Genomic DNA, 16643 nt, shown 5'->3' with positions numbered 1-16643 from the left:
CTATAACAAATAGACGGTGGCAAAGTGGTTGCATAATCCTGACCGGACGTCATATGACGTGATCAGGATTATGAGCCGCTGCGCGCCCCCGGGGGCGCGCATCGCGGCGATCGTTGTTGCGGGGTGTCAGTCTGACACCCAGCAACTACGATCTCGGTAAAGAGTCTCCGACGGAGACTCTTTACCACGTGATCAGCCGTGTCCAATCACGGCTGATCACAGTGTAAATAGGAAAAGCCGGTGATCGGCTTTTCCTCACTCGCGTCTGTCAGACGCGAGTAGAGGAGAGCCGATCGGCTGCTCCTCTGACAGGGGGGGTCTGTGCTGATCGATTATCAGCACAGCCCCCCCGAGGATGCCCACACTGGACCACCAGGGACGCCACCAGACCACCAGGGATGCCCAGGACAAGGTATGCCACCCTAGACCACCAGGGATTCCAGTCAGTGCCACAATGGATGCCAATCAGTGCCCATAATGGATGCCATGGCATCCATTAGTACAATATATTAGAATACAATGCCGCCTATCAGTTCCAATCTGTGCCGCCTATCAGTGCCCATCCATGCCACCTATCAGTGCCCATCTATGCCCACCTGTGCCGTCTACCCATGCCCACCTGTGCCGCCTACCCATGCCCACCTGTGCCGCTAACCCATGCCCACCTGTGCCGACTAACCCATGCCCACCTGTGCCACCTATCCATGCCCATCCATGCCAATCCGTGCCAGCTATCAGTGCCAATTTGTGACACCTATCAGTGCCCATCCGTGTCGCCCATCAGTGCCACCCATCAGTGCCGCTTATCAGTGCCACATATCGGTGCCCATCAATGCCACCTCATCAGTGCCGCTTCATTGGTGCCACCTCATCGGTGCCCATCAGTGCCGCCTTATCATTGCCCATCAGTGTAACCCCATCAGTGCCCATCAGTGAAGGAGAAAACTTACTTATTTGCAAAGTTTTGAAACTGAAACAAAAAAAAACATTTTTTTTTTCAAAATTTTTGGTATTTTTTTATTTGTTTAGCAAAAAATAAAAACCGCAGAGGGGATCAAATACCACCAAAAGAAAGCTCTATTTGTGGGAAAAAAATGATAAAAATTTCATTTGGGTACAGTGTAGCATGACCGCGCAATTGTCATTCAAAGTGCGACAGCGCTGAAAGCTCAAAATTGGTCTGGGCAGGAAGGTGTTTAAGTGCCTGGTATTGAAGTGGTTAAACATGCTACTGTAAGTGCTCCACAGTGTGCAAAAGAAAGAAAAACAATAGTGAAGAGGGCCTCTTGATAAAAGAGAACTTAAATACAGTAACCTGGCTAACAGATGCTATATTCCCATCATATTAATCAGGTATGTGTGGGAATAAAGTCAGGTGCTCTTCAGCCAGTGCCAGAAAATTTGGCAGCACGATGCAATCACTGAACAGAAAAGAGTATAAATATAACGACCTGAATGGTAAAAAGATTTAAGGATTCCAAGATGAAGGGAGCACTGGTATTCCTTGCCTTGGTGGCTGCCGTATATGGTGCTGGGGATTTCAGTGGGTATGTAGAAAATTGTTAAAATATAAATGTTTATGTATTCAAACTTTTAGCATAGCTAGTGTATTATAGGTCCTGTGTGGACAGGCTTTGGGCTTGTGTTGCTGGCAAATGTAGTGCGCTTTTAATATCATTTAGAAAAGCTTTTGAGAACATTCAGAATTAATTAAATTAATTGGGACCAGATGGCTTGCACCTGAGGGTCCTTAAGGAATTGTTCCTAATTTTTAGGAACAGTCTTCTGACTGGAATGGTACCAGCTGATTGGAGAAAAGCCAATGAAGCACCAATATTTAAAAGGGGACAAGATACATCCCTGGGAATTACATACCAGTTAGCCTAACATCAATTGTATGCAAGCTCTTGGAGGGGATGATAAGGGACTATATACAAGAGTTTAGTAATGACAACAGTATTATTAGCAGTAATCAGCATGGATTCATGAATAATAGTTCTTGCCAAACCAATCTATTAACCTTCTATGAGGAGATGAGCTGTCATCTAGATAAAGGAAGGCCTGTAGATGTGGTGTATCTGTATTTTGCAAAAGCATTTGATACAATTCCCCATAAACGTTTATTGTAAAAAGTAAGGTCTATTGGCATGGACCATAGGGTGAGTACATGGATTGAAAACTGGCTACAGGGGCGGGTTCAGAGGGTAGAGATAAATCAGGAGTACCCAGAATGACAATAACTTCTCCGCAGGATGTGGAAATCTTGCAAGAAGAGCGGGAAAAAAATTAATGGGATGAGCAACTACATGAATATGAGGTTTAACGTAAAAAAAGGTAAAATAATGCATTTGGGTGGCAAAAATATGAATGCAATCTACTCACTGGGGGGGAGAACTTCTGGGGGAATCTAGGATGGAAAATTACCTGGGGGTACTAGTAGATGATAGGCATAGCAATGGCATGCAATGCCAAGCTGCTGCAAGCAAAGCAAATAGAATTTTGGCAAGGGATTAACTCCAGAGATCGATAATTCTCCCACTCTACAAGTCTCTGGTCCACCTGCACCTGGAGTATGCTGTCCAGTTCTGGGCACTAGTTCTCAGAAAGTATGTGCTGGAACTGGAGAGAGTCCAGAGAAGGGCAATATAATTAATAAAGGGACTGGAGAACATTAGTTATTAGGAAAGGTTACGAGCACTGAACTTATTCTCTCTGGAGATGAGACGCTTGAGAGGGGATATGATTTCAATGTACAAATACTGTACTGGTGACCCCACGATAGGGATAAGACTTTTCCACGAAAGGGAATTTAATAGGACACGGGCCATTCACTAAAATTAGAAGAAAAAAACGGTTTAACCTTAAACTGCGTAGAGGGTTCTTTACTGTAAGAGTGGTAAGGATGTGGAATTCTCTTCCACAGGCAGTGGTTTCAGCAGGGAGCATTGATAATTTCAAAAAACTATTAGATAAGCAACTGGATGACCACAACATACAGGGATATACAAGGTAATACTGACATAAAATCACACACAGGTTGCACTTGTGTCTTTTTTCAACCTCACCTACTATGTAACTAATTGGCTGGTACATTGGCCTGCCCTATCTATTGGATCTGCATTTGACCTGCTTCAAGTTAATCAGAAGGATAGCTGAACAGAATCACAGGAAAAATGTTCTTATAAATTGATTTCAACTGCACATTTACCTTCTTGGTCAGAACTCTACGTTAAAGAATCCTGTAACAAGGGAAATATGTAGTAGGTTGCCATTTATGAACTATCTTACTGGAAATGTTTGTTTCCAGGCTCTCAATAGCTTTATTATTGTACATTTGTAGAGCCCTTGCATTCTGATTTCACTGGCTATATGATTGTTCTGGGATAGTGACTCATATACTATTGAAGCCAAAGACAGCTAAATATCATGTTCACAAGAAGGTCAACAGTGTCAGTCCATGTATTTCTCTGATTACGTTTCCTTTAATTCTTTCAGTAAAACTGTATCTAAAGCCAAGAGCAAACATGTAATATATTGCATCATACAGGTCCTTATATGTGGTGGTACCATTGGCTTTCTTTTTTTCAGGCCTTTATTTTTATGTGGTGTTCTTGCCAATGACACATTTACTGTCACAAAAATGACAAACCTCACTCCCTGTGCTGTATCTATGGGGATCAACCTTGTTACCCTAGGAGAGGATGTGTGTTCATACTACAGAACACCTCCCTCTCTTCTCATCTTCATAGGGGGAGATGTTGTGTAGTCCTAACAAACTTCCTGATAACATTTCTTGAGGTAGAACTGGAGAGTACATGGAGAGTACATGGGACACCACTAGATTTCTGACAGGTTCAATGGCCATTTTTGCAATTGTTTGCACTTGTTGAACATATACAGAATATAACAAAATGTTTAACAAAGGGTAGGTAAATTAAGTTCATTTTTAGGTTTTACACACATTTTAAAACTAAACTGCAGGCACAGCCCCTAGGTTAGTTTTAAGAAATACCCTAAATTGTCAACATACTTGCCTAAATCTGTGGTCTTAGTATTATTTCTCTTTATTATTATTCAATTTAAGCATCTAAAAAAACATAAATTAATTACAATTAAAAAGCTTCACTTCAAATCAGTCATAATCCATGGTGTTTGAAGAGTAAATAGGATTCATTTTCTTCCCTGCCAAGGAAGAGGATCCTTCTTTGGGCGTCCACGTCAATGGCTGGGCGATATGGACAGACACTTCCTATTGACTTTCCAGCAGCGAGTTATCTCAGGATCCGAACACTGCAGTGGCATGATAATGTCATAAGGTGGTGACTCCTTGACTGCAGCTCTTGATTCACCAGTCATATTTTTAGCTCAAATTGTCTATATGCCTGTATCTTGGTAAATGTAGACACTGTGTTCGACTTTTGCAGTCTGCTTTCAAAGCACTGACAGTTAATTGTCCCTTCAATATATTGGAAATTAGAATAACTTGAGGTTAGAAACCAAATCTGCAGTATCACATAAAGTCAATACATTTTTTAATCTTGGGATTTGATCCATCAGTATTGTAGTCATAAAGTCTTCAGTTTACCTGTTTTAACAGTGTTAATGTGTAGTTTACATTATTATTTCATCTACTTGCAGACAGCAAGTCCTGAGAATTCTTCCCATCAGTGAGGATGAAGTAAGCTTGGTCCGGGAACTGGAAAAGTTTGAGGACCTGGGGGTAATTAGATACTTTTTTTATCCTTCCACATTGACACATGTGTGCGTATACAGATATACAGTACAGTATCTCACAAAAGTGAATACACCCCTCACATTTTTGTAAATATTTTATTATATCTTTCCATGTGACAACACTGAAGAAATTACACTTTTCTCCAATGTAAAGTAGTGAGTGTACAGCTTGTATAACAGTGTAAATTTGCTGTTGCCTCAAAATAACTTAACACACAGCCATTCATGTCTAAACCACTTGTAACAAAAGTGTGTACACCCCTAAGTGAAAATGTCCAAATTAGTCCCAATTAGCTATTTTTCCTCTTCAGTGTCATGTGACTCGTTAGTGTCACAAGGTATCAGGTGTGAATGGGGAGCAGGTGTGTTAAATTTGGTTTTATCGCTCTCACTCTAATATTGGTCATTGGAAGCTCAACATGGTATCTCATGGCAAAGAACTCTCTGAGGATCTGAAATAAACAATTGTTGCTCTACATAAAGATGGCCTAGGCTATAAGAAGATTGCCAAGACCCTGAATCTGAGCTGCAGCACGGTGGCCAAAACAATAGAGCGGTTTGACAGGACAGGTTCCACTCAGAACAGGCCTCGCTATGGTCGACCAAAGAAGTTCAGTGCACGTGCTTAGCATCATCACCATAGGTTCTCTTTGCAAAACAGACATATGAGTGCTGCCAGCATTGCTGCAGAGGTTGAAGGGGTGTGAGGTCAGCCTGTCAGCGCTCAGACTATACACCGCACACTGCCACAAATTGGTCTGCATGGCTGTCATCCCAGAAGGAAGCCTCTTCTAAAGATGATGCACAAGAAAGCCCGCAAACAGTTTTCTAAAGACAAGCAGAATAAGGACATAGATTACTGGAACCATGTCCTGTTGTCTGATGAGACTAAGATAAAAAATGTTTGTTCAGATGGCGTCAAGCATGTGTCATGACAACCAGGTGAGGAGTACAAAGACAAGTATGTCTTGCCTACAGTCAAGCATGGTGGTGGAAGTGTCATGGTATAGGGCTACATGAGTGCTGCCGACACTGGAGAGATACTGTTCATTGAGGGAACAATGAATGCCAACATGTACTGTGACATACTGAAGCAGAGCATGATCCTCTCCCTTCGGAAACTGGACCGCAGTGCAGTAAACCAATATGATAATGACCCCAAACACACCTTCAAGATAACCACTGGCTTGCTAAATAAGCTGAGGGTAAAGGTGATGGACTGGCCAAGCATGTCTCCAGACCTAAACCCTATAGAACATCTGTGGGGCATCCTCAAAAGGAAGGTGGAGGGCCGCAAGGTCTTTAACATCCACCAGCTCCATGATGTCATCATGAAGGAGGACTCCAGTGGCAACCTGAGAAGCTCTGGTGAACTCCATGCCCAAGAGGGTTAAGGCAGTGCTGGGAAATAATGACACTTTGGGCTCAATTTGGATATTTTCACTTAGGGGTGTACTCACTTTTGGCTGCGTGTTGAGTTATTTTGAGGGGACAGCAAATTGACACTGTTATACAAGCTGTACACTCACTACTTTACATTGTAGCAACGTGTCGTTTCTTCAGTGTTGTCACATATTCTCTCTCTCTCTCTCTCTCTCTCTCTCTCTCTCTCTCTCTCTCTCTCTCTCTCTCTCTCTCTCTCTCTCTCTCTCTCTCTCTCTCTCTCTCTCTCTCTCTCTCTCTCTCTCTCTCTCTATATATATATATATATATATATATATATATATATATATACCAATATAGTAGGTACTTGTAGGTCGGTCTTTGAAAAGAAAATAGAAGCACTAGTGCATTAGTAAGGTTGTTTTATTATATTTTTAAAATAAGCTTAGTATTATTTTTGTTCTCTTTTGGAAGACCTACGAGTGCTTACTATATATTGTGTTAAAGTGGTTGTAAACCACTGGACTTTTTTTTTTGCAAGTTAAAGCCATAATGTGCTAGTTTTCAACTTACCTGAAAACTAAGCATTCTAGCGATGTGATGTCATTGCTGGAGGCTGCTTTCATCTTCAACTGTCTTGCTTCTGTGTTTATGGACTCCAGATCTGTGACTGGTCGGAGCCTTGATAACGTCACTCCCGTGCATGCATGCACAGGCGGCCATTCCTTCAGAGCGCATGCGCCAGTGATGTCACTGTCTGTATGTACACTAAATATGTCCTAAACCGTGCACGTTTAGGAAATATTTACACTACCTGAAGGTAAGCCTTATGGAACTTTAACGTTGGAACTTTACTTACACTTTAAATGCTTATACCTTGTGGGTGGGTGAGTGTGTTTGTGTGTGTCTGAGTGTAATTTGTTATTTTATTCTAATTGTGTCTTTTCAAGACCCAACGGGGTTTTATTACATATAGTCCCATTTGACCATCACATAAATAATTGTGGGACTGAGAACATTGGGTGCAATTTTTTTTTTAAAACAATGCTGCTAACAAAGTCATTATGACTACTTTACAATCTTTACTTTATGTTTTGCAGCTTGACTTCTGGACATCACCCTCACAAGCCAAAAGATATATTGACATCCGTGTGCCATTCTACAGCCTCCAGGATGTCAAGGTCTACCTGGAGTCCAACAACATCCAGTACAGTGTCATGATCCAGGACTTACAGGTGACTGGGACCACAAGGAAGGCTCTGTCTTGATGTCATTTGGAAATAAAAAAATATTAAATCTCCGAATGATCTAATAAGATGAAGTGAAAACATTTATAAAAACCAATAGAGTAAAGTCTTTATTAAAAATGCCTGTTGAACTGCTAGTAGGCAGGGTCATAACAAACATTTGTTTACTTTGGTTTGACATCTATTTATTAGAATATTTGTATAATTTTTAAGTTATTACTGACAAAATATTTAATTGCATGCTGTAAAACATTATATCTCCTTCCAAAAATGTTAATTAACTGGCTATAATGGCTTGAGTTATTTATGAGTCACTTGCCAAGAACAGTTTAGAAAATTAGTTTTAATTTCAGTTACTGCATGCTTGTTCAAGGTCAGTGGATCAGGCAGAAACAAAAGTAGAGACAGCCAGGCAGCTGGTATTTTTGTAAGGAGATCAGCAATGGAAATTTCTATAATTTTCAAATACATCTTACTATACCTCTGCCCAGAATATGCATAATAAAGTATTATAGTATCCTAAAGAAACAGTAAAAGCACCTAAACAAACTCCCATTCACCTCTGTAGCTGTAAGGATTTTGGAAAAATTCATATTCAAGGTTCACAACACAGGCATTTTGAATCACAACTCCTTTCCCTTTTATTTTGTATATAGAGCAGAGATGTTTCAGCCTAGTAGTCGTCTAATGTAAACACAAATAAGAAATAGCATTACATATTAAACACAAGCTTAAGCACTTGAGTCCAGTGTGCAATTTTAAAATGACAACAGCCTTTTCTACTAGGGTCATTTAAAATGGCAGATGGACTTCAGCAGCTCCTGTGAGTCCTGGCGGCTCCTTGTGCTAAAACTGATAGCTGGGGTCCAGCACTAAGCCTAGAAGCTGGAATGATCAGCCTTTGGGCTTCCATTTCTCCTACAGATCACTGCAAAGGAGCACATTGTAGTAAAGAATGTTAAAACATTAGATTAGGTCTACACTGACCAGACCCAGACTCCCCATGAAGGAAAAAAGTCGCCCCCCCCCCATATATTTACTACACAATATAATCAACAATGACTACTGTTTAAAATAATATGACATTATATTATCCAGATCATCACATCATTGTTGTGACCCGGGGATAATTTTAGAAAGGAATTATATATACACACACTGCCTATTTATTTATACATTTTTATATTTATTTTTTTACACTTCAACTTTTTTGTTACAATTTGTTACTCTTTATTTCCTTGTTTTATTTGGGGACTAAAGACATTTGTATCCAAATTTGCTAGCAAACTAAAACCTTATCTCTCCCAAAAAAAACATCACTTAAATACCAAAATACCAAAAATACTTTGGGTAAACTACAAACGCTAAAAGGTATGCTGTACAGAACTGAGACATAACTAAAACAAACAAAAAGGCCTTGAGGAGATTTAGAGATTTAGTGAGAAGAATGGACTGGAGACTCAAGTGGTTAAAAACCATCTATGGGAAAAAAAATCAAATTTTGAGTCTCTTTTACTGCTTGTTAAAAAATGCAAATAATATAATGTCCATCGTCTGGACACAGGTGCGCTTTAGATTTTTCTAAAATTAGCATTATGGTCACTAGGATCTTAAAATCATAGGAGATGCAACGTAATAATAATTAGGTTGCACAAACTTTTGGGGCTGTGTGAATGTTTCTCACGTTAAAACAGCAACATTTTTGTACATAGACCAAGTCAGGTTTGTGTAAATATGAATTGGTGTCCAAGTGCTGTTTTTTTTCAAACCTTCATCTGCAAAATGAATGCGTGAGAATTTAATGCGAAGTGCAAATGGTTAATGGTGGAGTGGTTGTTTCTTTTACCTATTTGCTTATTGATACATGCTTATTTTGATAACTGATTATTTCTCTTATAGTGTTAACATTTGTACATAACAGTGGGGGAAAAATAATAAAAATCTTTTAATTGTGATTTACTTTTTGTTTATCAGCCATTAATAAATAGATTTGTGGTAATATGTTGGTGCAGGAAGAGGCAGGGTAGAAATTGATACGTTTTTTGCACTTCTTTATTTAAAAAGTCCTTTCTGGAATACACTATATTACACTAATATAAAGTAGAAATATTTTTTTACAGGTTTGAATACATAATCAACAATCATCTGTTTTTATATTATAACAGGCTTTGCTGGATGAAGAAGAGAGAGAAATGAAGATTAGTCGTAGTCGTTCCATAGAAAATGCCCGTTCCACTAACACCTTTAACTATGCTACCTACCATACCTTCGATGAGGTATGATTGTGTTTAACTTTGTTAAGAAACATTTAGCTTGTCATAGCTAAACAGATAGTCCTTGTAACCAATAAATGATTATCTACTTGCAAAATCTTACAATCATATAAATGTAATTTTAATTCTCTCATTTAACCATTCAGCCTGAAAACTTGGTGACCTTTCTCTCTGCTCTGTAACCAAATAAACATGGACAATTGTCTTCATAAATCATAGTTTCTTATTCTGATCTATCATATGACTGTGTTTTTGAAAATTTTACACTATTATCATATCTATTATGTGTTCCTTTAGATTAACAACTTTATTGACACACTGGTGGCTGAAAACCCTGGCTTAGTGAGCAAGATTGTTATTGGCAAGAGCTATGAAGGTCGCCCACTCAATGTCCTCAAAGTAAGTGATATATGGTTTTTGAAAATGAATTTATGTTGTAGTAAATTGCAAATTATGTTGTTTCTATTGAAGGCATGCATGTTTGTGTAGTAGGGTCAATGATTGTAGCATTCAGTGTAAAAAAGAGGAAAAAAAGGTAAGCTAAAACGCAGATTTTAACACGTTTTAAGAGTCTTTTCATCTACAAGTTTTACTTCAGTGACAGAAAGAACCTGGTAAGATGAGCCAACCTTTGCTTTCTTATAGTTCTTGGAGACCCCAGTAGTATTATGTACCTGGCATATTTTCTGACTTTATTCTTGCTTGCCTTGGATAGCTGGCTGCTTTCATTCACATTTGATATATTATAAACACATTTTAAAAAATCCAGAAGACAGAATGAGAGTTTCCTACAGTGTATTAGCTGTAGCTGCCTTGCAGGACTGAGAACTAGTCATGAAGGTTTCCCTCCAAAGTCCCCAAGATACTAGACTTTGTACAATGGTTTACCTCTCCATCAACCAAAAACTGAAATCTGAGTTTCAGGACGATTGACTCTGTAAGAATCAGTACACAAAGTATATTTACCAGTGATACAGAATAGGGTTGTCAAAATTCTACTGTATATACAGTACAAATAGGGGTGACAGATCTCTATATATAGGATAGGAATATCAGATTTGTGTCATTAAATTTTCCACATCCAACAGACCTTATTCACATGATAATAAAATAGCTCTTATAGTAGTACTTTCTGGTACTTATTGTGACAAGTAACTAACATTTGCCAAATGACACATGCTGTCAAATATTGTTTTTGTCAAAAATGTGTTGCTTTCTTTTTTAGTTCAGTACTGGAGCCAACCGTCCTGCTTTCTGGATTGACACTGGAATTCATTCCCGCGAGTGGGTAACTCAGGCCACTGGAGTCTGGACTGCTAAAAAGGTATATATACCCATTACTCCTTATTTCTTATTCTGGATTAGAGTGGTGTATGATTAGAGCACACATTTTGACACTAAACTAGTCTGCCAACACAAAATGTGTTACTGGTTTAGGTGATGATCAGGTGTAGTACTGTCAAGTACTGGTATGAGAGTACTGTGCTAGTATCCTCATCTGAAAATGTTAATAGCTTGGCTAACCTTCCAATCCGTCTTTGTTATTGAATAACTGGCCTGGAATAAGTATGCAGTTTCCAAGTCCTGACTTCTTTGGCTTCTTAATTGACTCAGGTTAGTACTAAAGCTAGCTGATCAGAATGATAGCTAATCAACTAGCGGTTTCAGAAAATAGTTTTTTTTCAAAGTAAAAATGTATTGATGAAATGACAATAGAAGAAACTGAAAGAAACATATTATTTTATCAGTATAGGTCCAAACCATTAGGGCATTCCTTTAGAAACATGGTGACTGTACCCATAATTTAAAGTCTAATAAGAGTAATGCATAAAAAGAATATATTATGATTTCCTTATGTATCTTCCTATGCAGATAGTCTCAGATTATGGCAAAGATGCTTCTCTCACTGCCACCCTGAACAAACTGGATATCTTCTTGGAAATCGTCACAAACCCTGATGGCTATGTTTACACCCACACCAGGGTAACTATGCTGTGTTCTCTTTTGTGTTTTTCATTATCAGTAAGAAGTTTAGCAGATCCCTATTAAATAATCGTTTATTATTGTTACAGGACCGTATGTGGCGTAAGACCAGATCCCCTAACAGTGGCTCTACTTGCGTAGGAACTGACCCCAACAGAAACTGGGATGCTGGCTTTGGAGGTAACATTTACTGGTTTCTCATGTCAGTTTTCTATAAATGATTTCATCTTCTAGGGAACAATTTAAACAATGGCCTAGAAATATAGTAAGGGGAAAACCCCCAGTAAGGAGACATCAGTAAAATCTAGAAAGAGGTTCTAATCCGTTCCACTCTATCCAAAACAAAAATATTGGCTGGACTTGGGCTTTAAACAGCCAACTAAGCATATAATCATTTAAACACCAACTACTGGAAACTCAGGAATATTAAAATTGATGAATTGTTGAATTGTTCACTAGGTGGTGGATCCAGCAGCAACCCTTGCACTGAGACCTACAGAGGACGTGCTGCCCATTCTGAGTCAGAAGTCAAGGCTATTGTGGACTTTGTGAAGAGCCACGGCAATATCAAGGGATTTATTTCAATCCACAGCTATTCTCAGATGCTTCTCTACCCTTATGGATATACTACTGCTACTGTCTCTAACCAAGCTGAATTGGTATGCTTAATGAGCTTTACTTATCAATATTTCTATGTATTACTTCAATGACAGTCAACATATTTTTCCTTCAAAAGTTGCTTCTAGTAGCAAAATGTCTGTAAACAATTTCTAAAAAATGTTTTGCTTTTTTCTGTACAGCATGCAGTGTCTAGAAATGCAATTAACGCTTTGGCCTCCCTCTATGGCACCAAATACACATATGGAAGCATCATCACCACCATCTGTAAGTATTTCCTTAAATTACTTAGAATTGCCTCAATGGCAGTTAACAAAGTGTCTGAGAATCCTTTTTTGATATCTTGTGAAATATAATACTGATCATGCTGTTTGACTGTATGTTTTCTCTCTGCTCTCTCTAACATATACTGTAAGATTATTTTAAAAATTCCTTTCAAATTCAAAACCTTTAGAATTTCTAGCACCATCAGCAAAAGTTTTTTTTTTTTGTTCATTCTTCTTTGCAGACCAAGCCAGTGGTGGAACCATTGATTGGGCCTACAACCAGGGTATCAAGCACTCCTATACATTTGAACTTCGTGACACTGGTCGCTATGGATTTGCTCTTCCAGCTAACCAGATCATCCCCACTGCTGAGGAGACCTGGCTGGCTCTTACTGTTCTTATTAATCACACCCGTGATAATCTCTATTAAACTATAACATAGTATGTACAATAAAAATCCATAACCATCCTGAACTGACTTGAGTTTGCTTTCACTTTAAACGGAAACTTGGTGTTTGGTCAGTAAAATGGTCTTTGGTCAGTTTTATTTTTTTCAGTTTACAAGTAGTTAAACTGATCTTGTATTTGTATAAAATCTTTATCTTACACAAAAAAATGTAAGTATATTTAAACCCAATTTTTTTTTTTCATTTTGGATAGAATGGTGAAGGGCTAGAAACTCTTAGGTTTTTATTGCTATCTGTGTACCTGATAGGGAGATGCACTTTCTCCCTATCAGGTAATCATTGTCACCAGGATTAAAAGTAGGAGAAAATCCTAAATGTTTAGGTTGTCAGAAAAAGAACAGAGGGGAAAACTTTCTTTGGAGGACAATTGTTCAAGTGACAATGTCTGAGAGGAGACTTTCCTCTGCTTGGAAAGATTTCCTCCTACTTCCTATTGTGTCTACAGGGACACAAGTGGGGAAAAAAAAAGAAACTGGACAGAGATTTTAACCATTCCCTACACTATCCAACATTAATAATGAAAATACTTTTGACTGTAGATATACTGTACTTTAAACACACTCAGTTTTCAAAGCATGCTAAGCTTTATACTTAGAGAGCCCAAAACTGCCTTCTTGCTTGTTGGCCATCTGTGTCTCTGATAGGACAGAGAGAGGGGGCTGTATCACACTCTATATCATTTATGTGTATTTAAGAACTGCTATCTCAGGCTTGAGAAAACTACTGCTATTGCACAGAATTTGCAGTCTAATGAAAAAAAATTGTAACGATTACATTTTCAATTATAATATGATTTAAAAAAAAGATAAATATATTTTATATTAAATGTTGAACATTTTAAAGAAAATATATTTTAAAACACTATATAGTACTTTCTCTTTAAGGGTCCATGCACACCGGGCGTAAAAATATTGCTTACACAGGAGTTTTTTCTTCAGCCTGTAAAAGCATGTGTTAGCCTATGTGCCCATGTATGTAAGGGAGTTTACAGGAAATATTTTTATAGGAGTTTTTAGAGGCAGCAAAAAAAAAAACCTTCAGAATTTTTGAGGGGAGCCTTCGGGTGTAATTACCTTCAGACTGGTTGAAACAAAGGTATAAAACAGACAAATAAAATAACAGATCGAGTACAATATACTGTATAGTAACAGATAAGCCAGAAAATGGTTCTACCACTTGTACAAGGTGGCTGAAATGTCTCCCTTTCACAACAGTGGACTGCTTGCAGAGGATGACCCAGGTAGCTAAGGACAGGAACCCTGCAGCAGGCTGGACACTGATATGGCTGAAGAAGTCTCTTAAAGACACTGGAATGGCTGTACTAGGGAGACTTGCTGGGCTGTGCCAACCAATGTGACTGGGCATTAGGTTGATGCTGCATGCTCTTTTTCTTTTCAGTGAGCTGTACACCAACTCTGACACTAGTCCAGTCACATCTGCTTCATCAGGCACTGTCCAGCCGAGCCCAGGAAAGAGGGAGGGGTTACAATTTATATCTCTTGGGTGTGTCCGGGACTTTAAGGGCTAAGGGCAGCCCAGGGAATTGTGGGAGCCCAAGGGATTATGGGAAAAGGAACACTCCACTACTTCCCACCCCACTTGAACAAGTAGTCCCCAACAAGTTCCCAATTCAGACAAAGTGTTCCTGTGCAAAATGTTCTAGGTGTTTCCAAACATGAAACTTCTGCCAGCATCGCATCGCATGGATGGAGTTTTAGTTCTGTCTTCCAAGACATGAGTTGGCACAGCCTCCTCCATATCAGACATATCAATAGCTAGTCACAGGGTGCTATTGTAGTTCCAAGAACCTGAGCTAATTGATTATTGGGTTCTGCAGTATTGCTGGGGTCACTTGACTTGAATTGGGAGGCCTGTGAGTCAGTGAGATAGAGGCCAGGGTCAAAGAGCATACTGATAGGAGGAGAGAGTGGAGTGACAGAGAGATTGGCTTATTAGCATGCTACTTCTCCTTTTACTGTCCAGTCACAAGGTGGGAGTGGAAAGGGGAGCTGCAAGTGAAATTTCAGCAGAAAAAGAGGAGGTCCCATCCGCTACATATGCTGTGAACAGAGCTGTATGAAACTCAAGACTGGATAGGCAGAAATATGATAGTCACCTACCTGTTTTGGGAGATACCCCGCCATATTGCATTACTCTTCTACTGGCCTGTGGCCCGTCTCCTCCATATTCCTGTCCTAAGGCTTGTTACACAGAATAAATGAATGTCCAGTCCAGTTACATGCACGTTTTACTGCACAACTTCATTTCAGCACAGCTCTTGTAGTTAGTCACCTTATAGCACAGGTACATTAACTTGACTCACTGAGAGACGTCCACAGTACAGAACACTGAAAGTCCTTCTCATCACTTTCCATATAGTTGTCCCTTAAGTTCAGAAAACTCCAATACTTCACAGAATCATTGCAGCCATCTTCCAAAGATGTTATATTCTCTTATCACAGTTGCACCTCACATAGAGTGTACCTTCCTCTCACACAAATGGGTGCTCCTCTTTAGGTCCTGAGCCCATTCTAAACCAAATCACTGGACTCGCTAGACAAGAGTCAGGAGTGGCAAGGTTTCTCTTTCTGTCCCCCATGTCCTCCTCTAGATTCCCCCGTGATTCAGCCATGCAGAAGGGCTCTTTCTCTCTCTTCTCAAAGGAAATCATTTTATAGATCAAGGGTGTTCTTTTCTCATACCCCAAGTACACTTGCCCCCACTCACAGCTGGCATAAAAGGGGCAATATCTCCATCCATTACATCACTACAAGTGGGGGTAACAATTAAAGGGCACCAATACCTACCAACATGTTATTTACCAGGATTGCTGACAGTATGACTATGTAGGTATAGTAAAAGTAAAATCAACAAATCAGAATACTAAAGTAGAACATTTTACTTTATTTGGGCTAGAGTAAGGGAGGGTTATATAACCCCAGTCATTTTTTGGCCACCTGGAAGAGATTTACCCTAACTTTGTGTCCCATAGCCAAAACAGGATGTAAGAATACATTTCTCCAAAGTGAGGGAATCCCTGATTGTCATCAGGGTCACCAGAACTAGTGTCCACATTATAATAAATCTCCTTTATTCCTGCATAAGTGAAAAACCAAAATATGTCATTTTCTTTCAATTAGATAAGACAAATTTCCCTAACTTTGGCAAAGACAGCAATAAAAACCTGACAGGGATTCTAATCTCTGTCCACTCTATCTAAAGCAAATTTTCCGCCTTTAGTTATACTTTAAATAGAGCATTAACATATAGAACAGTAGGCTTGTGAAAACTATAAAAGTGATGTAACCTTCTATTGGAGGGGGGTTATGAGAAATCCCCCCCATCTCCCCAACAGAATATTGCACTTATGACTAAGGCCTTATAGGCTAAAAACACGTCAACAATTTTTTTTTCTGCACTTGTACACTGTGGTTTCTAAATAAAAATTAAGATTTTTTAAGAGCAACAACTGGTGTGTGGATAATGTCTCTGCGTTGCACTCAGCCTGTAGGTAAATAAGAGAACAAGAACCTTTAATAAGTGGAGGAGTGAGTTTCATAATAAAGTCGGCAATGCTTCCACCCAAGGCAGGGCCTACGTGAGCAGAAGGCATTCCCTTCCAGGGAAATTTACCAGTTATCTAATCAAAGTAATTGGGAGAAGAAAAACTAC

The 16643-nt window shown here is 39.1% G+C and overlaps 1 protein-coding gene across 1 annotated transcript; it reads left to right on the top strand.

Moving 5' to 3' along the window:
- The first annotated feature begins 1397 nt into the window (after positions 1-1397).
- LOC143962919 (carboxypeptidase A1-like) lies at positions 1398-12978 on the top strand. Its single transcript, XM_077472420.1, has 11 exons — positions 1398-1547; positions 4639-4720; positions 7218-7352; positions 9530-9640; positions 9935-10036; positions 10863-10961; positions 11510-11620; positions 11710-11800; positions 12080-12279; positions 12421-12505; positions 12747-12978. Exons 1-11 carry the CDS (start codon positions 1456-1458, stop codon positions 12932-12934), a joined length of 1296 nt encoding a protein of 431 aa, XP_077328546.1. The 5' UTR covers positions 1398-1455; the 3' UTR covers positions 12935-12978.
- The last annotated feature ends 3665 nt before the right edge of the window (positions 12979-16643 follow it).

Source organism: Lithobates pipiens, unplaced genomic scaffold, assembly GCF_037356315.1.
Source record: "Lithobates pipiens isolate NorthernLeopardFrog02 unplaced genomic scaffold, aLitPip1_a1.2 Scaffold_8, whole genome shotgun sequence".
In the NCBI taxonomy this organism is placed as follows: Eukaryota; Metazoa; Chordata; class Amphibia; order Anura; family Ranidae; genus Lithobates; species Lithobates pipiens.
This window is presented reverse-complemented; position numbering and strand designations above follow the sequence as displayed.

Excerpts from the sequence above, each read along its gene's own strand:
- LOC143962919 (XM_077472420.1), top strand. The coding sequence starts at position 1,456 with ATGGTAAAAAGATTTAAGGATTCCAAGATGAAGGGAGCACTGGTATTC. Across the intron at positions 10,962-11,509 it reads GAGTCTGGACTGCTAAAAAG|ATAGTCTCAGATTATGGCAA; the intron begins GTATATATACCC and ends CTTCCTATGCAG. Across the intron at positions 11,801-12,079 it reads CTGGGATGCTGGCTTTGGAG|GTGGTGGATCCAGCAGCAAC; the intron begins GTAACATTTACT and ends ATTGTTCACTAG.